Below are 25,197 nucleotides of genomic sequence, written 5' to 3' on the forward strand. Positions count from 1 at the left end.
CTGTTGGAGGGATGGCCCGGCCCAGCATAAGCAATTCAGGAGGTTCCTCAATTTTGTGGAAGACAACTTCCTTCTGCAAGTAATAGAGGAACTGACAAGGAGAGGTGCCATGCTTGACCTCATGCCTTCATGGATGGATAAGGAGCTGCTGAAAAAGCTCAGAAGGAAAAAGGAAGCTTGTAGAAGGTGGAAGCGAGGACAGGCAGCCTGGGAAGAATACAAGGACATTGTCCAGGGCCAGTCTTACCTCTGTGCCTGGCAAGATGCTGGAGAGGGACTCTTCATCAGGGACTGCAGCAGTACAGGACAAGGGACAATGCATTTATACTGAAACAGGCAAAGATATAAGGAAGAAGTTCTTTACTGTGAAGGTGGTGAGGCACTGGAACAGGTAAATGCTCCATCCCTGGCAGTGTTCAAAGCCAGGCTGGACAGAACCTTGGGTGACATGATCCAGTGTGAGGCATCCCTGCCCATGGCAGGGGTGTTGGAACTAGATGATCTTAGGGTCCTTGACAACCTAAACCATTCTATGATTCTAAAACTGCTAGTCCAGAAAGCTGCAAAGCAGGTTGAATAGAAAACAAGCATTTTGAGGTCCCTTCCAACCCTTGGGATTCTGTGATTCTGTGATTATAGCTGGTAAGTTCCATATTGTAGAGGAACATAAACACATCAGAGCCCACTTTGGTCTATGTTCAGAAACTACATTCCTCTTGAGGAAAATTACCAGGAAACAAAGTGTAAAAACACAAAGAAAACACAGGTGTGAAATAGAAGAGTCTTTCTTATCCTAAAAAAAGTGTGCAAAAAAGGGAGGGAGTAGCTTTAGGGCTGATGGAAGGCCCAAGAGAAAAACAAAGACGAGCTCCCTCCTTCCTCAAAGTATGGAGATGAAGGAGATTAAAAAACAAACAGAAGAACAAATTCCTCCATAGTCTTGCTCTTCAAAGGAGGAAATGAGGTGACAGATCTCTTATCCCACCAGGACAAGGCTGTGTGCCAAGTAACTGTAGAATACTTGGGGTGAACTGCAGCTAGGTCTTTTAGAAGTATGCCAAAATCTTGCAGGAGCAAAATCATTTGTTCATTACAGTATCAGTCTGTAGCTTTTAGTAACCACACAACACAGAATGTAGGGTTTTCACTTTCTAAGAGCGTAACTTAACCAATAAAACTGAAGATCAAAGCTGTTTTCTCCATTTGTCTGGTTGCTAAGTGATAGCACATGCTTAATTTCATAAATAATTCAAGCTAATGGGAAATATTAACTTTAAAGAAAATATTAGCAAAAATAGTGCTTAGGAAGCACAGCCAACAGTATAAAAAATACTCATACTCTTGGGAATAATTACATTTATAGTCATTAAATGCATCTTTTCCAAGGACACCAATGTAGATACAAATGGGAGAGTGCCTAGCACTTCATGCAGCTCCAGCAAGGTGCTGCATGGAGAAATGTATTTGGCTGAATCCCAATTACAGAATGGAACCAGGGTGAGATAGGCTGCAATAGAACTATAGCTAAATCCAGATGTCTTGGCAATAGAAATTAAAGTCAGACTGTTGTCTTCTTTTATGTGATACCACTCTTCTTGGTGCTCCTAAAGTTGATTTTACCAGGAATGGTCTTTATTTTTCTTTTTTCCCCAAATGTTAAGACAGGTTCTTTAGAATTACTCTTATTTCTCAAACCATCAAATATGTATCAGAAGAAATGAGAGCGATTCAAAAGAACAATTCATCTCTCTGGTTAGATTATGCATGTCATCCAGACCCATTAATAAAACAGGACTCTTCAGTAAACTTTGAATAATGTCTGATTCTAAAAGAAGTAGATATGTGGCAGGATTTGTTGTAACTCTCTAGCAAAGCAGGTGAATTATCTGGTATACAACTGAAGTGACTGGTGGATGTGTTTAGGCTAGTGGAATATTGCAAGTATCAGGCACTAATGAAATACACTGCAATGTGACTGTTCATTGGATATCTTAAAATTGAAATTATAGCACACGATAATCACTACACAGCTGAAAATAGAGAAGCAACCATCATATTACCTGTAAATTAAAAAACCCTCAGGCTACATACCACATCTTTTACTGAGATAAAATCTGTATGTGTGCACACATATATTTTTAACACTGTTAATCAATTATTATGTACTGCATGCTGAAATTACATTAACCACTGTATAGATTTATAAAGCAAGCCTAAACCAGCCTTTGAATGCAGTACTCTCCAACTGCTATGTCAAGGACTTAACCTCCAGAATTAACATACCCTGTGAACATATCCCTACAAATCCAAACAAGACAAGCAGGACAAAATGCCAACCAGCAGAACTTGTACCATTCCCAGAAGGAAAATCTACCTGTAAATCCTAGGAAGGACAACAGCTGTCCAGCTGCTACAGGAGACACTATCCCAGAGCTGAGCATCTGGGGTCCGTAAACACACAGCAGTCATAGCTCCTTAGGTGAAGCAGCAAAATGGGAAAGAAGGCAAAGCTTGCTCGCTCCTCAGGGAAATGACAAGGCAGTATGATAATCGCGTACATACAGTGATGTAGGAATGAAAATGCTATTTTTTTAAATCCTAAAAACCTTACAAAATAAGCAGATCATAAAGATGTTTGAATTTTATAATGGATAACTCTAAGTACATGTAACTCATGTAAAACTCAATTTTCTGTTATCAGGTAAAGATAGATACTTACCTTTTGACTATGTGATGAGATATGCCTAAACTCACAAACTGAAATACACATAAATGTGTACAAGTGTGCACAACTTGCAGGACTTGAATCCATTATTTTGACCAAATCAGAAATGTCATGCTGATCAAGTCCATGTAACAGCGATTTTGCTAGAAATTTTGGGCATAAAGTGTTGCACAATAAATCAGTTACTGGGGAAAGAGAGTAAGGCACAGATCACAAACGAAAGGTTATGGAACTTCAAACACTGGATTGTTTCCGAATACATTATTTCGAGGGAAAAGTTGTAGGAAGCTTGGGCTGCTGGTCTAATCTTCAAACATTCCTTACTGCAATATGACATTTGCTTTTGTTTTGCTTCCCCGAAATATTATAACCATTTGGAATAAACCTCTCATACCAGGTCTCTATCTCCAGAGGTTCAGGGAAACAGGGAGGGTTATTCAGATTCACCCAGACATCTCCAAGGATGATGTTAGGGACACGTTTTACATATGTTGCTGGAGACTTTTCCTCTAAAACATACCAGGGTCCCTAGCTGTTGTTGGAACAAGAGATATGCAAATTGTCATAGCATTAGCCCTTATGTCAGTCTTGCACGCAAACTGAATGCACACAAGTCCTTAGAGGCTTCCAGGTGACCAGGAAGTGTTGCCACCACATTGTAGAGAGGCTGAGAAGACTTCAGCCCAGGGCTACAGTGGTCAGGCCTCTGCTCTCACTGCTACAGGTACTCATCCAGGAAGGACAATGCTAGAGAATGAGTCTCTGTGAGCCAGAGATTTCCTCCCTCTACACTCCTAAAGGCCTCTGCTTAATGGCACTTATGCATGATGGAGAAGACAGACAGTTGTTTTAAACTACTACAAAAGAGAGAAGATCAGATGAAACCGTGTAGACAGAAACCAGAAGAAAGAAATAAACATAAACAAGACATGTGACTGAATGCAAAAGGGGAGAAGCGGGGAGTACAGAAAACAATTTGAGCAAGAACAGTGAGATCAGATCTCTTGAAGTCTGCTATGCTGACTAGAATTTGAATGGGAAGTCCAGCAAGAAGGAATTAAGTAGGAGAAAAACTCTAGGGCTTGGAAAGAAAGTGCTGTGGACCAGGGAAAGAAGTCAACTTCAAGGGAGAGAGGGGAAAAAAAAAGGAAAAAAAAGGAAAATAAAAAGCTATCAGTTCACATTTGCGAAACCCAAGAGCAACACATGGATTTCTTTTCCTTTCAGTGTTGGTTTCAAAGAGAAGATGATAGCTTGCTACTGCTATCAAAAGTTCTTCAGCTCAAGTAGTGTAAATCTTTATACTGAACCTGGGTGTTAGAAAATGCCCAAACCAACTCATATCACATGATAATTTCACTTCTTATTTTGCCTTTTTAGAAACCTACAGAGCTGAAAATTAAGTCACTGAGAACTTTTTTTAATATCGTATTGTACTAATATTTGAAATATTTTGAAAAAAAAAAATCAGGTGCTGAGCAGTTCAAATTAGATGCCTAAGTTTAGCAGGTATTTTTCACTTAATGTGTATGTATGTAAATTCACCATCCATAAAATGGAGATAATACCCCCCTCGTTTCCCAGGGTTATTGCAAAGAGAAATACATTAGCGTATATGAAGTATTTGAACACTGTTGTGATGAGCACTACGGAATTGCCAACAGGAAATTAAGACTGCTTTAAGAACAAGGTTTGAATAGTGGTCATAAATAAGGCTTAAGGCTATACATTGGACCATTAAAATAAACTAAAATATTGAAGATCTTGTCATCATGCCGGCACAGTCTATTCTGCACACCCAATATGAGACGGGTCCTCAGAGAGAGGGCGTAAGCAGAAAATGCAACTAGTGACTGTAACACAGTGCATATGCATACACCCCTCTAATTCTGACACCAGAAATTTTGTGACAGCTAGACTTGACATTCATAGACATTCATAGGTCATTATCATAAGAAAAAGAGCATAAATACAGAAAAGCAGCATTATTCACATGAAAGTAAACAATGCTGAAAACATAGCTGTCGGCAGATAGGAATACTCGGTACTGCTCTAAAGATTCCAGTTTAACAAAGGTGGTGACACATTATAGAATTTTTTTGCATGAATCTTTTAATTTACCAGTGAACACTTATTATAACTGATGAATACAGGAACGTGAGTTCCTCTGTTCCAGTCCTTTTTCCCATTACACAACTACAGAAGATCATTATTCCTACTTCTTTGGGAACATATTTTGATTAATTTCATGGCATAATGCTTAGAGACACACATACACACTCTTACTTCATTCACCTGTTCAATTCTCTGTGATCTTTGCCTATATGAAGAACAAAGGTAAAGACTTCAGTATGTACTTTAAGACCACAATGAAGCAAATTCTGCTCTTATATAACTGGGATTACACAGCAGGGCTGAAACCTGCTCATTCATAAAATGCATGGATTACTTAGTATGCAAGTGATAGCAATAATTAAATTAATTGTCATGTGTATTTACACATAACGAGTGCCTTTGCCATAAGCTATTATTAGCACTTAGAAGCTAATTTATAATGAGGTAGCAGAACTAAGCATGAGGATGCTAGTGCCTGCATTTTAGTCTTCTAGAGGAGCATAACATCATGTCTGCTCCTATTCTGGCACCTCACTTAATGCATGTCAAATCCTGCAGCCCTTCCTCAGGTAAAAATCCCAAACAAATTTTTTCACCCAAGCAAACAGTCAGAAGCCAAGTAACAGTACTGCTGCTTTTATAAACAAGTTTTGACTGGGCTTCGCCACCAGTGCTGAGCTGCTCAGATGCTGGGTACTTGCCCACTTCCAGAACACACTGCTGGCCTGTGCTCCGTGCAGTCACATTTGCTCCTTGTGCTTTTAAAACAAAACCAGATTGACACAGAACTCAAACTCTGGACCTCATTAAAAAAATTCTAGGCCAAGGGTCATTTTTTTCATATGCCTTAATGTCAATAGTGCAGTCATGAAGTGTTGTGCTCTAGTGTGAGATAATAAAAATGCCTTTAGTACATTCCTCTGCCTCACTAGATGCAGCAGTCACAAAACAACTGTAACACCCCTATGCAATAGATAATAAAAGAGAAGGTAGCCTGTTACACACTCCAAAGGCTGCTGTAAAATTATTTAAAAACACTGATCTATTGCAGTAAAGTTAATATACTGTTTCATATTCACACTTAAGTCCAATTTCTCTGGCTCTCCATGAACAATGACCGCACCTAATTTATAACATTTGTTTCGAGGCAATTCAATTTTTTTTTTCCACTGGCATCAAACTAGTCACATACTAGTCCATGCATAAGAAAATCAATGCTAGTTCTTCTCTAAAGAAATAGTAAGGTTTAGACAAGCAGAACTCTCTCTTCACATTAATTTTAAGTTAAGGATGAGCAAAAGACAGGCTGCTAAAGGAGAGTCATCAGTCCTGCGCAGGAAGCGAAAGACGTATCCTGCAGTCTTTGCAGATACATGACTTAGAGCAGAAAGAAGTTACTGTGATACCAATGCTTTGTTAAGAAGCAGGTAACAGCTGAGATTACGTGCTCCACACCTATGATATATCTGGAATAAAGATAGATCAGGACTTATCTCATGCACAGCAAGTATGCAGGGGAGAACCACAGATGAGGTAATCAGCCTGTATTTAGATCACTACATTCATAATAAAGCTAAACAAGCTCTACCAATTAGTAACAACTCCCACTAGGCTTTCCTTGTTAAGAAAGGTGCTCTTGCCACAAGGTAACTAAAAGTCTAGTCAAAGCATGGCAGCCTTCAAGTTTCTGAGTCAGTAGGTCAAATTACAGAATAGCATTCAAAAAGTTCCTAATTTATAATAAAATTACAAAATTACTTACTTGGCTTTTAGGTTTAAGCTGGTTAATTTATATATGAAAGGGTTTAATGTTTTTCTTTGCATGAGGTCAATGATAAAATTCTGACGCAAAGGCAGAAATTATAACAGAAGATTTTAATTACCTGAATCAAATGTTTGGCACAACATAGAGACATGCTCAACGGATATACAAAATTCCCAATTCAAAATTTTCCAAAGCTAGTATTTGGCAAGGCTGGTTTCTGACAGATGACATGAAAAGTAATCCTAGGTGAGACACATGCACTGACAGAGACTTTGGGGATCAGCCAATCAAAATGAAAAGTGGATTAATTAGCAGTGTCCACCCTTAATCAAGAGTTCTGGGAACCGAAAAATTAAATCTGTTTGGACCCCTCAGAAGACTACAAACTCCAACAGAGTCAGAAAAGCCAAGGTACTGGAATGGATGGAAAACTTTTATAAGAAACAGACCCTGCCATGCCTGGAATGTGAAGTGCAAACTATACAGGAGAAAATGAAGCTGTGATTAACACCTTGACAGGGGAGGGCAGCAATGCAGTAGGATAATGAGGGAAAGGTTCTGATTTAATCCTGGCACAGTTTGATTAGATGTGTATTTCTTTAATTTATTTGCTTAAACCTTTAATAAACATTTGTCTATAGATAAATACCTTGACCTGCATTCACCTGAACTCCCCTTTATTTAACAACTGATTACTGCACAAGTACTTCTCTGATGTTTCAGCATTATTATTTTACAAATGGATTTTACCAGCTCAGTCCCAGATGTACAGTCTCAGATTCAATAAGCTTTCTGTATAAACAACAGATTGAATGGCCTTTGTCCTTATTAGCTTATAGAAAATTAATTTCTTAGTGTTAATTTTTGGTCTTGGGACAGCTGCCAAATGTTTAGGGCAGCTGCTAGAACTATAGACTATATCACACAAGTCAGAGATGGAAAGATCTATTAGGTTATTTCCTTCGACTACAAACTGATGAAGAACTGCAATCAATGAATCACATGCCTGTCATGTCCTCTAGAGTATATACTCAATTGTGTTGCCTGGTTTTACACAGCTGCAACCACAAAATCTCTCCACTTCATTTGTTGCTTCATACTACTGTAAACCAGACATGTTTGAAAAAATGAATAGTCAGTAGAAACTTTAGAGCTTTACAGATATGAAGCAAAGAAAAAGCCAATGCACCCATCAAGTCCAATCACCTTCACAATCAGAACTAGAGTTTCAACCAGTGACCCTCACATTAACTCTGATAACGCAAGGCTCAGCTCAAGCATGTTTTGAAAAACACTCAGACCCTAAGGGCTCCAAGTACTAAGGACTTACTGTCCCTCAGCAAATTGTTCCCATGTTCAATGAATACACTGGTGTAAAACTGTCTCTGATTTCATATTTAAATTTCTCAGACTGCCAGTTACAGCTACTGAGCCAACATCGTTGAGTTGCTGCCTGTTAGCAGATATGTTCTGCTCTATATTCTGCACTGTATTCTTAATGAAACACCTCTGATGCTATATTACCTTCAAAGTTCTTTTCTCCCTGTCCGCCGTATGTGTTTCAGTTACTTAAGTGACAATTCAGACATTCTCTACAGATACAGACTTTCATAAAGTAAATCTCTCTCAAAGACATCATTGCATTTTGCCCCTCTCTGAGAGTCTCTTCACTTTTATACATCCCCAGTGTTGAAATGGCCAGAACTGACTCGCCAGAGAAGTTGTAGTGATACCTGCTATATCTTATAGATCCTTGACAAGATACATGTACACAGGCAGTCCAAAGTAGCATTTGACTTGTTGGCTCCATTTATCTCATTTACTGGCCCTTAAGGTCCCTTTCAGCATTACTGCTTTCCAAAATAGCTCCTATTAAATATTTTATATTTGGTTACTATCCCCCACACTAAATCTCATTCAGTTTCCTGTGTATCCTTGTGGATCTTTGAACTGTTCTCTATCGATTTCTGTGCCAGCAATAATGTTTTTAATGTCTGCAACTTAAATATCAGCTAGGAACACATTTCTGACATCTTTCACTACAATTTCTCATAAATCTTCATGTCCCTGACAGAGATACTGTGGCATGCTGCACCCCCCCCCAACCCCATGCAGCAGATATTAGAGGCAACCAGCTAGATTTTAATATTGCAATAAATGTCTATATTATCTATCACTTAAAATTCAAAAGTATTAACTTTATTTGGTAATTACTAGTTCTAAACACAGACACCAGCAATAAAGGGAGCAAGTACTACTTTCAATGGTCTGCTCCACTTCCCTATCCCACCTGTTATAACTTCTATAAAATACTACATGGCCAACAAAATTTTATAAAATTATAAAAAAAACCAATTAAAATTGACATAATAAAAGCTTTCTTATGCAGAAACTAAACATTTGTGAAAATTCTGGCCTGACATCATCTTAATAACAGATAAGGATAACAACAGTAGTCAAAACCAAAATTCTGAATCAAAGAGTTTTATGTATATTATATGAGGCTCAGAATGAACCTGTGAAGGATTAACAGAAATAAAAATCATATGTATACCATTTGGGCTCTTCAGAAGATAGGCTCATCTTTTAACCATATTTGCCTGATATGAAGAAAAATAAGCCTTGATTTTGATGAGAATCTATTAGCATTCTTGTAAAACAAATAATAAATATCACTGCCTGGAAGGAGTGTTTCAGAGATTAGAAAACTGCCAAGTGGTAAGGTTAACACAGTTAACTAAAACCTTCACTCGTGACCTGTCTCTATGATAGTGTCTTACTCTGATTAGGCATGTTTTTTGCATTTATTTCCACTATTCCATTAACTGATAAACTTCATTGCGCATACTGAACATAGATAAGCATTTCAAAGTAATACTATATGACCTATAAAGAAGAGGCAATCTGGTGTTCTCAGCACAACCAGAGCATTTCCAAATGTTTTAAATTTCATCCAGCAGAATGGGAGTAACTACAGCTGTTTCATCAAATTTGTCATGTTTCAGCCTCCAAGACAACAGCTCAATGAAACTGGGCTTCCTACTTGTTCTCTATTTCCTCCTAGGATGACTAGAAATTTCAGTCACAGTTATCAGCATATCACATAACTGAGGTGACCCAGAAGCATGTCTCTAACTAATCCCCTGGGTGTCCTCATGCTAGTAGAAATAGGCTATATTCAAGAGAAAAGTAAAGAAATTCATTTAGAGATGTGAAGTTATGAAATGCCACTGAATTCGGTAGGCATTTAAATTCAATCAGGTTAGATTAGTGGAAGATTGTTCCTTGTTCTGATAGTCCTAAAGATATAAAATGACCAATCAGAAAAGCAAATACATTAAAAATACCTATCATCTGTTTTCAAATCACTATCTCTAAAGCAAACAAGGAGAAATATTTTTAGAAGTAACTAAATCTGCCAGGCTCAGTAAGCCTGTAAGAAAGGCCTAATTGCAGTGGAGAATTTCTAGGCAACTAGTAGGATTACAGTCCCTACTTGTCTTTTTCCTGTTCTGGTGGCTCACTGGAAGCACCCAAAGAAGGGTCCAAATCTGAAATTACCAGCACAAGCTGCTTTACATAAACCAGCTGAAGAACTCCAAATACAATTATTAATTCATGTGAACAGGAGCAAATGATTTAACTGCCCAGTCAGCTGGTTTTTGGGATGTTTGCTTGTCTTTGCACAAGGATCAAAACAAGTGGAGGAATTCTCTATTCTCAGGAATTTTTAGACACTTTTCAAATTAATTGAAACATTGATGTATCAGTTATGCAAGTCAAGCTAAAAACCAACAGCAAATCTATCAACTGAGATAAATTCTACACTTCTCACCTGCTTACCTTTTTAATTTGATAATGATTGATATCAGTGCAACTACTCTTACTTATGAGGTATATAAATGCTGCCAGGACTCAAGCAGCTGTATTGAATCAGAGCAGCGGTGTATTCTCCACCTACCAGAATAAGGAACGCAGCCAACCCTAAATCTGCAACCTAGAAGGCTACGTACACAGGGGTTGACATACACTTCAGGAGCTCACCCTCTGCATCACAGGAGTATTAGCAGGTCCTCTGCTTCTCCAGGAATGATTGCTCCAGAAAACTATCAGACATTTAAAAACTAATTTAACGCCTCATGTTTCCACTTCTTGACTTGAGTTAGCTTGGTTTTTCAGCTTTATCAACACACTGATACTTATTTTGGATTCAAGCTTCAGAATAGTACCAAAGACCTTACCAACATCACCACAGAAATGTGCTGATGCCCTCTGAGGCCATGAGGAGGTTTGAAGAGAGGCAAGCAAGCAGAGAACATTACGGCAGGAAAGAGGGAAAGCAACAGGATGGGAAGCTCCTGTCATTTATTTTTGGTGGCTATGATGAACACCTGAACTAGACAACTATACTTCAAAGAGCATTCAGCTACTGATTTTTTTCCCATGAGCATAAAAAACTGCAAATTACATCATTATATACTGAAAGGGCAGCAATGTCAGGGATATTAGTGAGAGAAACTATGGTTCCTTGGCGATATAGAGAACTGCTGTCAAAGATCATCATCAGAACATGATCTGAGCTGGCAAAGCTAACAGCCAAACATCTCCACTTCGTGAACTATCCTCACTGCTTCCGAGCTGGCTGCAGGTTATTTCCATTTCCGCATCCTGACTCCTAATGTGAATTTCCCCAATGGGAACATACAACCTGAGCTCTGCCAGCTGTCTGTAGCCCAGATCAATCTACAGGAGTTCACAGCCAGGAATTATATTTTGTTTTATGACCACACAAACCTAAAGCTTTAGAAGAAAATAATCTCAAAGCATTTGAAAATGGCAACTTACTTCTCTTACCAGAGACTTCTTACCATAAATTTGACTATGATTCAGTATCTTAAGAGTTTTACTGAGCCTGAGAGAAAAACCTAACTGAAGCTGCAGGCTTTGATACAGCTTGCTGCAATGTGAAGGAAAATGCATTTTGTTTTTTAACCTTTTCCCAAGCAGAAGGTAGCTAAATGGTTCTAATCTATTATAGAAGCAATGAATGAACAAAGACTTCTATAAAGATTTATGCAAAACCCCAACTGATTTAGACTGTTTACTTATCGTGGCTCTATATTTAACATTAATAAACATGGCTTAAATTCTAAAGTAATTGCATATAACCATTTTTATTGTATTGTATGTACAGCTGCACTATTGTTTAAAAATGCATTAAAAATGCATATAATCAGTATTTCTACTTTTTTCTTTTTTTCCTACTTTCCAGATCTTTGTGATTTATGGGGTTTGCCATTATTAGCCACTAACCAGCTGCAAGATACCTGCAAGAAAGCTCTAAAAATTCTGCCGTAGTTGGGTGGTAAAGTACAGAAAATGCTTTCTATTTGATTTTGTATTAAAAGGAAATTGGATAACACTAGACTAGAATGGTGATGCCAGCCAGAATGATATTTCGAGACACAAAGCAGAAGACTGTCTTCAGAGAAAAGATGTAAACAAAAATGAGTGACTGAAATAATGTGGACCACTTTAGACATGGACAAGAGGTACTAGGGATCAGAAATGAATTATTGTGCTCTAAAATGATCCAATAAAAATTGAACTGTAGTGCAGTAATCAGAAAATGTATTGGAAAAAAGGTAGGTTATAAAAAGAAAAAGGAGCTTTCAAGTACTGTAGGTTATTAGCTACTATGGAGAAATCTGTATTCAGGAGATTATATTTGTAACAAACTACGCACAAAACCAAACACAGCTGAATTTGCTGTTCAAAATGAAGCGAACTATAAAAATTAAAAAGCTAGAATTGAGACAGAATCACAGGCTAGAATAAAAATAATCAATGCAACCATCAATAGGAATGTCGAGATGCACACTGCACTGACTGAGCACACAGCCACACAGGCTTGAGGAAGAATGACTCAATTATTTTTTTCCCCCTGGGCAAAGGCATAAAAGATAGTTGTAGACAAACTGAGCACATCACAAAAAAGCATCTGGGCAGTGCCCTTGTTAGAAAGGAAGAAATGCAATGCTCAATGCTGAATAATTAACAGACATTTTGGAAGAAAAACATTCGGGCAGACTGTAGCCACTGTGCCCACCTTCACACTTGCGCACACTTCAGCACTTGTGGTGAGCAGCACTTGTGCTCACCAGCACTTGCTAGCCCACAGACTCACACAGAACACAAAATGGTTCTTTATTGAAGCAACGGAGAAGCACTGGAAGAGTGCGTTCTTACCCATTTCTGAGCCGGGATTGGGAAGGGCTGAGGATTTTTTAGAAAGGCACAAAACTCTGAAGTAGTCTGATGCTGAACCAGGGCAAGGGAGAGGTGGGATGCAATGGCTTCCTTGTGCACCTGCATGACAGATCATCTCTCATATTGTCTTCTTATTAAAGTAGGCAGATTTCTCAGGACTGCAGCATCCCTTACACCACTGGCACTGAAAAGACACCAAAAGACAGCAGGGACTTGGCAGAACCTGAACTGTACCAACTGTATGAGCAAACATCCATGGTTAAGAACCAAGGCGGGCATCTTCTCAGAATAGCAGCTTCTACCTCCTCTCTCACTACACCACAGAAGGATGGGATGGCTCTTCGTCTCATTCAGGCTGAAAAATGAAAAATCTCTAGTGCCAAGCTAAATACAGCATCGCACATCAGGTCCCATTAATGCATGACTAGCAAGCAGCTCTGTTAAGTGATTTCAAAATCAACAGTTCAAGTAGATTCAAATCCAGTGTGATTCAAGCAAACTTCATCAGATACTTTCCGATTGTGCAACTGGAGGTATGCTTATACCAAACTATGCAGAAAAACACAAATTCAAAGCATGCATTATGATTCCACCACTTCAACAAACAGCAAAATACTTGTTCTGAAAGAACATGACTGGACAAAACAAGAAAGTCTATTATCTCAAAAGCACTCTTTAGGGAAAAATTAATCAAATATGACGTTCACAAGCCAAAAGTGCCACTTGAAATTGCTGTTTGACAAAGCAATGAGAAGGGCATTCAAATCTAAACAACACTTACCATGGCTTTGGTACATACAAAGCACATGTATGAATTAACATTTTACATTTTACTAAAAATAACTGTAGGCAGAGAGGGAAAATCACACTGCAGTTTAAAAGCTACATTGAAAGATGTGAGTAACACCTTTTCAATAAAATGTGTTTTAATCCACTGACTAATTATGGAAAACCTGGGGTGTGTTTCTGGCACAAAGTTCCCTTTTTGCTTGCTGTCTTTCCCCAAGACAAAGTCATTGCAAGACTTGACAACATAGGAGAGAGTCACTTAATACTGTTGCTGATGGCAAACAACCCACCAGTGCTAAACAACATTGCAGCTAAGTGGAGTGACAAGATGCTGAAGATCCTGTAGGCAAGCACATCATACTCCAAGAAAACTATCTTTAACATTAGGTTAATTAAAGAAATGGCCTCACCCACTCCTACAGGAAATATACCTTCAACTCTTCCTTGGCTGTTGTACTTGATTGATAGGAAATGTAATGATATTTTGGAATAGACTAGAATAAATCACCATGAAATATTTCAAGCTCATTTACAAATGTGAATTCATTTCAGCTTCAAAGCAAGTGACATGCTTGCTACATGGATGTAAACAAGCCCAAAGCAGTATTTGGTAATGCTCATCACAATGACTAGATTCAAAAGCCAAAAGGAAATTAACAGTTCATCAATAACATTCAACTGTTTTGCAAATATGCCCCTAAGAAAAGACAACATTGGCTGCATCAAACTGTAGTTATACTCTGCAGTATTTATTAGCATAACCAATGCTAAAACTATATGGGATCTTCAGAGAAAGAAAAAAAAAGGGAGAAAATCTAGCAGCTGGAGTCAAGGCAATTCAAAATCATTGATATTCATGTGTTCACACTTGTGTAACATGCGTATCATTTGAGGATAGGAGAACATTTAATAGATACACACATTTCTTTCTTAACTTGCCTGTAGTTAAAATACTGATGCTTCTCTTCTTTTAGTTCCTGTGCACCATGCTGTCTTGATCACATTTCTAACAATGTCAGAGAAGATACAAAATCCCTCTAATGTAAAAAACTGATGAGGTGGGGAGGAAGGAGTGCTATGAACCATAATAAATGCTATATACAGTTTATATAAGGGTACTTCTAAAAGTACCCTTAACTTTATGTCCCTTGGGTTTCTTACACACTTTTGGCAGCTTTTAGCAAGGTTTCCAGCACCAGAGATGAACAACCCTGACCTGATATCCTAAGCCATTCTCACTTCAAGGCATTTCCTCCCACATATAAATCTTTTAGGAAGTGTGGTTTCATGGAGTAAAGGAACCTCCAGATCACTGACTTTCCCCAGCTCCTTTTCTGGGTAACACCCAAGGCAAAGGAACATAGTTACTTTACAACATTTGGTGTCTGATGCCCAAAGGGCTGCTCCTCTGTACTGCCAATACATCTCATGGTGAACAACTTAGGATCAGCTGCTGACATGTGCTGCTCAATTGAAAGTCAGCGTTGTGAAGTACTGTATAAATCTACATTGCAAATCATCTGGACTAGAAAGTTAAGATAAAGAAAGAACACTGGAAATATAATTAGTCATCAGAATATGTGACTAATTAAAATATTACTCAAAAACGTGTTAGGGAGAGGAAGAAGCCTGCAGGAATTATTCAGTGCTCCAAGACCTATATTCTAGAAGAGCTAATTATACACAATTCCACTTATGCTCGAGTAACAAAATATAAAATCAGAGTGTAGAACTAGGTACAACTGAAGAAAATAAAATTAATATCTAAAAGACCTGTATAGAAAAGCAAGTTGAAACAAGCAGTATTCAAATCTGCATCATTCTGTACCAACTAACTGTAATGTCATACACAACTTCCCATTTCTATCCTACTTTCTATTGCAGAAATAAGAAACAGATGTTTCATTTAGCTTTCGTTTTTAGAAGACTATGAAGCTTGCAACCATAGGAAGCAGCCACTTTTTCCATGTTATGTGTTTCTTCTGGATGGTCTGACCCAAGCTATTTGCTACCATCAATACTTCCCATTTGTAAGATGAGAATATGCTAATATTTGTAACTGAATAATACAGATTTATGCTGATCATCATCTCACTCCTAAACCCAAGAGGAAATGAAATACTAACAAATTTGAAAATGGAAGATTAGACTTTCTCATGTAATTTAATACACAATGAATTAAATGGGCAAAAATGAAAAAAAAAAAAAAAAGGCTGAAGAGGAAGAACAAGCAATCTTTTGTCATCTATAGTAGGATGACAATAAATTCTTACAAGATCATATCATGTTCATTTTCTCATTGACCAACACCCCCAAGTCCTTCTCTGCAAGGCTGTTCTGAATCTCTTCTTTGCCCAACCTGTAGCCGTGCTACAGATTGCTCCGACCCAGGTGTAGGACCTTGCACTTGGCATGGTTAAACTTCATCAGGTTGGCATCAGCCCACCTCACAAGCGTGTCGAGGTCCCTCTGGATGGCATCCTTTCCCTCTGGCATATCAACTGAACCACACAGCTTGGTGTCATCGGCAAACTTGCTGAGGGCACACTCAATCCCACTGTCCATGTCACCGACAAAGACGTTGAACAAGACCAGTCCCAACACTGATCCCTGAGGGACACCACTTGTTACCAGTCTCCAGCCGGACATTGAGCCATTGACCGCAACTCTTTGCGTGCGGCCATCCAACCAGTTCTTCATCCACCGAGTGGTCTACCCATCTCATACTATCAAGAAGAAATTATATTTAGATTAAACCTTGCTAGACCCTAAAAGTATAATTTGTCAGTATTTTCCACTTTTCTACCAATCCTGTACTCATTTGCTACATCCCTTCTTTTTATCTCACTTACAGTATTACAGTTTGGAATGGATGAAAAACATTTTGCTAGGGGAAGGAAAAAGCTCTAGATACCTTTGTATTTAAAACCATACTGCCTGAGGGTATAAGGAGCTAAATAAGAGTAATTTGATCTTATTTATCTAGCAGCCTTATCTATAATCTTCTATGATCGTAGTTCACAAGTTTTCCTATTGGCCTTATTTCTCACCCAGGATGTTTCACTGGCAGCTTTCAGAAGAACATCCCAAACTTATGAAAACCAGGTTCCAACTGTCAGGAACATTTTCATTTTTAAGACACATAAGTGAGAATTGCTTATATTTAAAAATAAACATTAAACTACACTAGTATTAAAGTGAAAATAAATCATTTATTCCAAAGGATATACCTATAAAATATGACTGCAGGTTGTTTCTGTAAATCAGATTTCTGATCTTCTAATACATTTTAAATTTTTAACCAAAAGAGATGAGAAATAAAAGATATTATAAACTGCATAATAAAACAATATAAATAAAGCATCACAATAGACATGATGATTGTTTAGAATGAACTGTTCCCAGCAATACACTAGTCCAGAGACGTCCTTGTGTTAAGCTACATCTACTATCCTTTCTGCATAATATAGGGCAGGAAAGCCAAGCAATTTTTTTTGAACTTTAATGCCAAGTTACTAATTTCTAGGATAAAAATTAGACCTGACTGTTCTCCTCAAGCTTCCCTGCCTCCCCTCTTTAGCTAGCCACAAAAGAAAACAAAACTGCAGGGCTAAAAATATTACACAACTTTGTGCAAATGCACAGATACCTTTTAGTATGCTGTAAGCAAAGGTCATTTGGATTATGGAATATAAAAAATACTTCTGCTATATTCCAGATACTGTTTCATTATCTTTAATGTAAAATATTAAATACTGCTTGATATTCGCCTTTAAATTAGTGTTCATTTTACTTAAAAGAGAAACACAAGAAAGGAAATGTTTTAACATTGTGTATTGATTTTAATATACCATATGAAAACTGTAAAGATAAAAATAGCAGATATGCAGATGCACTGCTCCAGTCAGAAGCCTTTTAAGGCAGAATTTTCCCCACAATGCAGACAAACAGCAACTCTTCATTAGCCTGAATTCCCATATATGAGCAATTTCATAAATGGCTTAAATAATAAGGGCACTAATGCAAAACTTTCGTGATATTACAACTGAGGTGATGTTACAGTGCTTACAGAAGCATCTCACACTTACCCAAAGCAACTCAGATAACTTACATGCTCCCTGTGAGACAGTAACATCTCGAAAGGAACCACTCTGAGGTCAACAAAAGCATCTTATGCTATTAATAACTCCAGCAGAGTAGTTACAGTGGCCACGTATACTCCAACGCTCCTCAAAAGGCATTGCTATGTTACTGCAGAGATTCATGTGCTTCCTCCAACACTGAGGCTTTTTTGAAGCAATCAACATAAATACCACCTAAGCACTGCAAGGAAAAAAAAAAAATAAAACCCACAACAGAAGCAAAAAAAAAAAAAAAAAAAAAATTATTATTTCTGTTTTTTAAAGGGAAGATTGGTGGCCCTTTGGTGTCAAATATCTGAGAGTATCATATATCAAATATCTGACAAGCTACAGTAAACTCCAGAAGTTGAAGGAATGTCTTTGTATTTTAAGTGATGAGGTTGCTTTAATCTATTAAGTGACTAAAATCATTCCACAGACAGGAATGTACAAACATGAATTCAATCTATGCTGCAATAAAAAGGCAAAATAAAGCACAATAGGAATGTAGAGAAAAATATTAAATGGCACATACAGAACGGGATTAAGACTGATGTTTACCTTTATACACCCAAGACTACCAACATATTGGACCTAACTGCTCCACTTGCAAATTTGTAACTCAGTTTCTTAATTGCACCATTGTAAATAGAGAGTGACAGGATGGGAGCTAATGGAAATACTTCAGATACAGCCATTGTTATTACAAACACAATACCACATTGAGAGTCAGTTACACATACTTCTCAGAGTACGTATTGTCATTATAATGTAGCTGTCAGTAATAATTTCCTGGAGAAATGAGAAAGCCAGAGATCAGCTTAATGCCTGGCTTGTTTACAAAATATCAGTAAATAATAGCAACATTAATCCCAATACTCTCACTTTCTTACATTAAACACAAGACACTTATGAAGAGCCAAATTCAAGTCTAATTTAAACAGGTGTGAATCACAGTAGGTCTATTGACACACACTATAAATTAAATGAGAACCTCATCCTTAGCTAAATCCTCCCCATGTTTGAATTAACTACAGCATTCACAAGGCTGTGTTTCTCATACAGTGTCAGTAACTGAAGTATTTCTTTTACTAATTAAGTATCTTTATCCCTTTTACAGATCATGTTCAGATACTGAATCTGAAGTGCAAAGTACTGAGGTTACTTGCCCAAAAGTCGCCCATCTGCCCAGCAATCAAAGTGAAAAAATCCCAGAGATTTAGGGAAAGTCAAAAGCTCTGTTAAATGGACCACTGCTTCCAGAGCATAAAACAAATACATAGGTATGTTACACAATATTAATCTTACATGTGTCTATGACATTAAAATCAGCTTTGATCTGTAACCCACTAATTTTTCTATTACATCTATTTATTAATATATGGCTAATGTTATTATTCTTTGTAGTCTGCTGTTTAAAATTACTGATTTTATTAAAATTATTGTTCCAAATAGAATCTGATCCTGTATGCTGATGTTAAGAAAGAAGTTTCACAATAATTTCTGTGGGAAAAAAGAAGCAACTACATTTTTTTCTACATGGGTCCCCTCCTCATCTTTGCTACTTTGTTTTTAAAGAGAAAAATATGTTACTAAGAAAAGTCCCCATGCCAGATCTCAAGCACTCTAAAGCTGCATTCCATGACCATAGTAGTATTTCAGCCTGTACTAACAGGAGTAAGCCAAACAAGCCAGCCTTCAAAGTACTTCAAAAAATCTGACAGCCTAAAACAGATTAAAAACAGTGTTATTGTGGAAATGGCTCAAGTAGCACATTAGCTTTCAGGTGAGAAGTTGTAGGTAAAAGAGGTGATGGTTGTGCAAACAAGTCAAACTTGGTTCAAAAATGGATTATGGCATGGCATGAATGTACTTGGAGTAAAATTAATCACTTCACAACTACACAGACATCATGCAAAGCAAAACCTAAGAACTGCACATAAGAACAGCACTGACAATTTAATGGGGAAGAATCCAAGGGTATAAAATGGGCTGCAGTCCTTTTACTACACTAGCTAGTGTGGGATGCAGATCCATGAGGTAATTTGAGATACATGTCTGAAAACTGCTCTTTTGGTAGATGAGGGTTATATCCTCTCCTGGAGCATAACTTTACTCTTGAAAAATATGGAAATAAACAAATTTGCCAGCTCAGCAATATGGCAGACTAAACCGCTGGCCACAATGTTCTGATACGCTGCAATACCAGATACCATTGTTTCAGTGAAGTGAGGGTAGATAGTCTTCTTCAATGGAATAAAGTAACTGGGTTTGATATTGTTATTCTGCAGTGTTTCTGTCTGAAATTTACATTCACATACTGTAGAGTAACACTGTTCATGTTTAAATAGAGCTATTTATACTGTATCAGAGATAAGCAATGATCTCCAAGAAATTGGTCATTCATTACTTGCAGTTAATATATATTTTGCTTAGCCTCAGGCAAAGCTGAAGGCAGTCTGTGCACTAATAGGCTATTATTAGTTGCCATTAACATTGACAACACTAATTTAAATGGGAATGTTGGTGTTTCATACAATCTGTTCAACGCTGCCAAAACAACCTGCCAAATGTTTAAACAGTGATTATGACAGAGTTGGTGTGTCTATGAAGGAAAATAAACCTCAAATAAATTCTCAAACTGGGCTACTCAGAATACCTAATGAAGTATATATCCTGTATCAGGGAACCTCCTGGTAGAGCTTTGAATGAATATGAGAAATTCAAGGAATATCTAAAAAGAATTTGCAGAAGTATATTTGCTTCAGGTCAATGTAACGCAAAAAAATGTCCTGAAAGCAGGTCTGCCATGGTCCACACACAGCTGTCCTAATGTCACCACAAAAAAAGCTATTCTGCATTTGTAGCAGAATACAGGAAAAAGGGAATGCTCATAGAGGGAAAAAAACCTCAAACCCAAATAAACCAAAACCAAACCTCAACAAACCAAAACCAAACCCCAACAACAAAAATCAATTGACCTCTACAAGATACAGGCAATAATAGCAATTAGTGTTCTCAAACAATTCAACAACTGTATCTTCCTCATTAATTTTACTCTAATAGCTGTGCTCACATGCCCCCTGAAAGCCAGAGTTTCTAAATACCTATTTTTATGACAATCAGACACTATCACGGAACCAGCATTTCATGAACTTCCCGCAACTGATCTTCTGTGCTCGCCCATTTTCACACGACAGAAGTTACTGGCTGGCACAAATTCTACTTCCATGGCAGGAACTGACAAGGACAAACGTGACACTTGTGGTTCTCTGAAAAAGCCGCTGGCACAAATGAGTGCATAGAAATAGAAGGATGGGCCATCTATTACTTCATTTAAGTAGAGATTTATGAACTTCTGCACTCAAAAGAGTGCTTTGTTACCAAGTGCCTACCCAGATGGAAAACACACTGATCTCTGGATTAGGAATCTCGACTATGAATTTACCTGTGAAGTGCTAGATAATATACATGAATACTGCTTGAACCATCATTGTCTTCAAATATATCCACATTAACTTTCAAGACAGTAATTATTATAATGACTCAACACCACAGTAAGCACTGATACCTGCTCTGTCGACCCTGCCTGGAGACAACTAAAGAGTTCAAATGAGCCTGTGCTCTCAGTTTCTTTCTCTTCAACTTAGTCTTGCCCTCACTTTTGCCTCCCAGCTGTTAGGTAAAATATGTATTCAAGTACCTAAAGCATGAATCCCTGATTTAAAAAGTTATAAAGCTTACATGGAACCCCATATTAAAGCCTCATGCAAAAGGACTATTATGTTCTATTCTAGGCCATGTAGGAAATAAGTCTGATTAAAATAATTCTCTGAGACAAACATTTAAGAAGGAATCACTTCATTCTTTGTTGGTGAAGCACAATGATCATGTGCCCCTGCCTTAACAACACTTAACCTGTGGCTCCTGCCATGTCCCTGTAGGATAATGAAGGTAAGAAAAGCATTTCCTTTACTACCTACAATAATTTCCATCTATAGCATGACTTTAGCATAACTTGCATGGCTAGCAAAACATTACAAACACCCAGCTGCACCCCTGCATTACAGACTGAAACACATAACTTGGTTATATGCTTTATCGACTTTCAATATATTGGCTTCCTAGCACCTTAAAATGTAAGTGACCACATGGTATTTCTTAGTATGAAGGGTACAAGTATGCATATTCCTTTTTTGGGGAGCACTCACTTTAAACCATTTTCATAGTTAAGGACAACCAATTCCAGGCAGACCGGATTAAATTCCTTCAGTCATTGTCTAAAACCAAATGCCTTAGGAAAAAAAAAAACCAAACCTGAAAAAAACCCCAAACAAAAGACCCCTATGCAACAGCACTTTACAGGGGATGGATCCCCCACAGAATATGGTAGAAGCAGGAAGCTGGAAGGCAGTCATCCACTGGTTGTCCTGCAAATGGGTGGCATCTGAAAATTAACAGATTCTAGGAACATAATGCAATGTGACAGTGCAGAGTGCTTAGCAAGTAAAAGAGTATTTAATTAAAAATGAGCTGTGTGATAAAACCTTCTTTTTTTTTTTCACACTCATTCAGATAATCTAATGTCTTTGAACATATATTGGACATTATCATTAGTATTGAAAACAAGCAGATGAAATTATAATTAAATTACCAGCCTCGTATTGGACAGATTCGTAACACGTAACTATAGAAATGACATTCATGACAGAACTGACTTTCATCTTATGACTACTAAATTGTATCACTGTCAACGCCAAAGTGTCAATCTGCCACTTCCACTGGTTCCCCTATCTCTTACCCATTTAAAAATACGTATTTAATTATGCTGAGACCTGACATATAGACCTGCCGTAACATGTAGCTATTAAACACAGAAATTAAAATATGAGGCAAGCATGTTGATCTTAAGCATGATAAATTTGTTTACTTACTATACTCTTTCAAGAAACATTTAGAGCACATTTTCATCAATTTTGATACAGGGATAAAAAAAAATATTAATTCCCCCGTGTTAATTAAATACACATTTCTCCCTTCGGTGACACCCTAAACCACAAGAGAAACAAATAAGTAAAATCATCCTGAAAGAGAATTTTTTTTTTCTTTTAAAAACAAAATAATAACCCAATCCTCCTGCAAAACCTAGCCCCAAAACCCATCCTCCATATATGGAGAAATACAGAACTGAGATGATGAAGACCTGTTCAATCTGCCCTCCTGATAAGGGCATGTCTTCAGGTGTAGCCTGAATTAGAGGTAAAAAGAGCATCTAAGATTCCAGGTTGTCTTTCTGAAGTCACCTGACTGTAGAGTTTTAAAGCTATGCCCAGAAGCCAGCACATGCAGGATCAGTTCTACACAAAACATGACATAAATGTAACACGTACAGATTTACTTTAGAACCTAGTTCATAGACCACTAAACTCAAATGATAAATGTCCTATGGCATAAAAATAGAGAATGTAGGATAGTAAATAGTCTCTAGAAGAATGACGTGTTAATAAAAGCATTGTTTCATTTTTTTGACTTACTTTCCATCTACACTATGATTGCAACACATATACCAAACAACCCTTTCACCTTTCTTATAATACAGAGACCTGAAAAGGAATGGGGGAAAGAAAAAAAAACAAAACAAAACAAAAAGGGAAATAAAAATTAAATAGAAGAAAGTTTCAAATAAATTACTACTTCTATTCAATACATTAGATGCATTTCTTTATTACCATTCTCCCCATCAGACTTCCTTTCATGGTCAGTGTCAGTGAGGGACAATGCTGAGTTTGCCCGGCTTGACAAACAGGAGCTGTGTTCTGATTTCATCCCCCTCATCCACATCCTCAGGGCATGTTCCGGGGACGCACCACCTTCTGTTTCAGTATCCACATCTGAGCCCACCTCTAGTGGATAACTGTGCTCCGCTACACCATGTAAATCTGTTTGATAGCCAGAGCACAGAATATGAGGAGTCTCACAGAATTCCATGTCTGGAAAAAACAAAAGTTCAGAGAAAAGTTTAGAAGTGAAAAGCAGTATACCCTTGGTTTTCTTTTGGAGAATCAGTTTTGAGAACTAACATGGTTAATACTATTAGAAGACTTTCTTTTGTCAACAACTCACTCTGCTATCTAATCTAATCTAACCTAACCTAAGTGTAATACAATTAGAAGTGTGAGACTTAAAAATCTGTAATTTTGCACTGTAATAGTGCCTTTTTGTCTGATAGAAATATTATATTATAGCTCAAATATGTGTACACATCCACATGCTGATAGTAGTATATCAATTTACAACTGAAGTGAGTACTTACAAATACAGACACTTCCTTGGTTTTTGCCAGAAAGGCAACAGCTCTAAAATTAATCTCAATAATGCATAGCAAATATGCAAATAGGGAGTTTACAAAATAACATTTGAAATATTTGGAGACAAAGAAAGGAACTTACCATTGACTTGCTCTTTGAGAGTGCTGTCCTTGCATATTCACACCAGTGGGTTTTGGCTCTCCAGTGCTGGTGACCTACAGGAACTTCTTAGAAGAGCAGTGACTACTAGGACTGTACAAGTGCCATCTGATGACACCAAGCGATCAGAGATTTTAAAGAGTTGTACAGTGCTCCATACTTCAGTTATTCTTACTAAACACCGCAACTGTAGGGCAGTAGAATTCCAATAACAAACAGAATATGGACAGAACCCATCATGTGAATATGCAGAGGAAACATTCTCGAAGAACTACAGGTAAGTAACACACATCAGCAGATTATAACTTCCCTTTGAGGTAGCCTCTGCATATTCTCACTTGTGAGAATCCAATTACAAATGCAACTCCCAGGGAGTAAGACAAGGAGTTCTAATTAAATAAGGATTAAAGAACTACACTCCCTAATTGAACAGCAGACCTGGGATGCCATCTTGAGAGACTAAATACAATATCAAACAGGCATACAGTATTCTTTCAATTTCTAGAAAAGAAACACTGGAGACAAGAGTTCATTGATAGAGACTGAGGACAAACACTCTCTTCTACTGTCATCCTAACTAAAGCTTTAATTTGCCAAACTAATCCACTTACCAGCCAGCGAGAGGAACGGTTCTTATTTCAAGCACACTCTCCCAAATAACAAAAAGCCCTGGTATTTTCTTGAAGGTATCAACCAAAATCCACAAGATTAATGCTAAACCAGAATATGCTGAGGTGGCTCAATTTTGAAGTCATCTATCTCTTTCCATCAAAACATTCCTTAACGTCTCAGTTGCAGTGACAGCCCAGAGAGGCTGGTTTTCAGCTCATGGAATGGCAACCTCTTTCCTAGAGGGCAGGGGAAAAAGATGGGCAGCAAACAGAAAGAAGTGGCCATCGCCACACTTCCCAGTGCAAGAGTCCAGGAAAGTGACCCTGTCTCCCT

At 37.6% G+C, this 25,197-nt stretch overlaps 1 protein-coding gene across 2 annotated transcripts in view; it reads right to left on the bottom strand.

Annotated features, from left to right (window-relative positions):
• The window catches only part of TENM1 (teneurin transmembrane protein 1), a gene marked incomplete at its 3' end in the record, with an annotated part of 242,605 nt that overhangs the window by 188,967 nt on the left and 28,441 nt on the right, over positions 1–25,197 (bottom strand). For both annotated transcript variants that reach the window (XM_080624671.1, XM_080624670.1), the window contains exon 2: positions 23,515–23,775. In XM_080624671.1, coding sequence (XP_080480797.1) covers positions 23,515–23,775 — 261 coding nt within the window. The remainder of the gene's footprint in view (positions 1–23,514; positions 23,776–25,197) is intronic.

This window comes from Psittacula echo (genome assembly GCF_963264785.1).
Source record: "Psittacula echo genome assembly, chromosome: 8".
NCBI lineage: Eukaryota > Metazoa > Chordata > Aves > Psittaciformes > Psittacidae > Psittacula > Psittacula echo.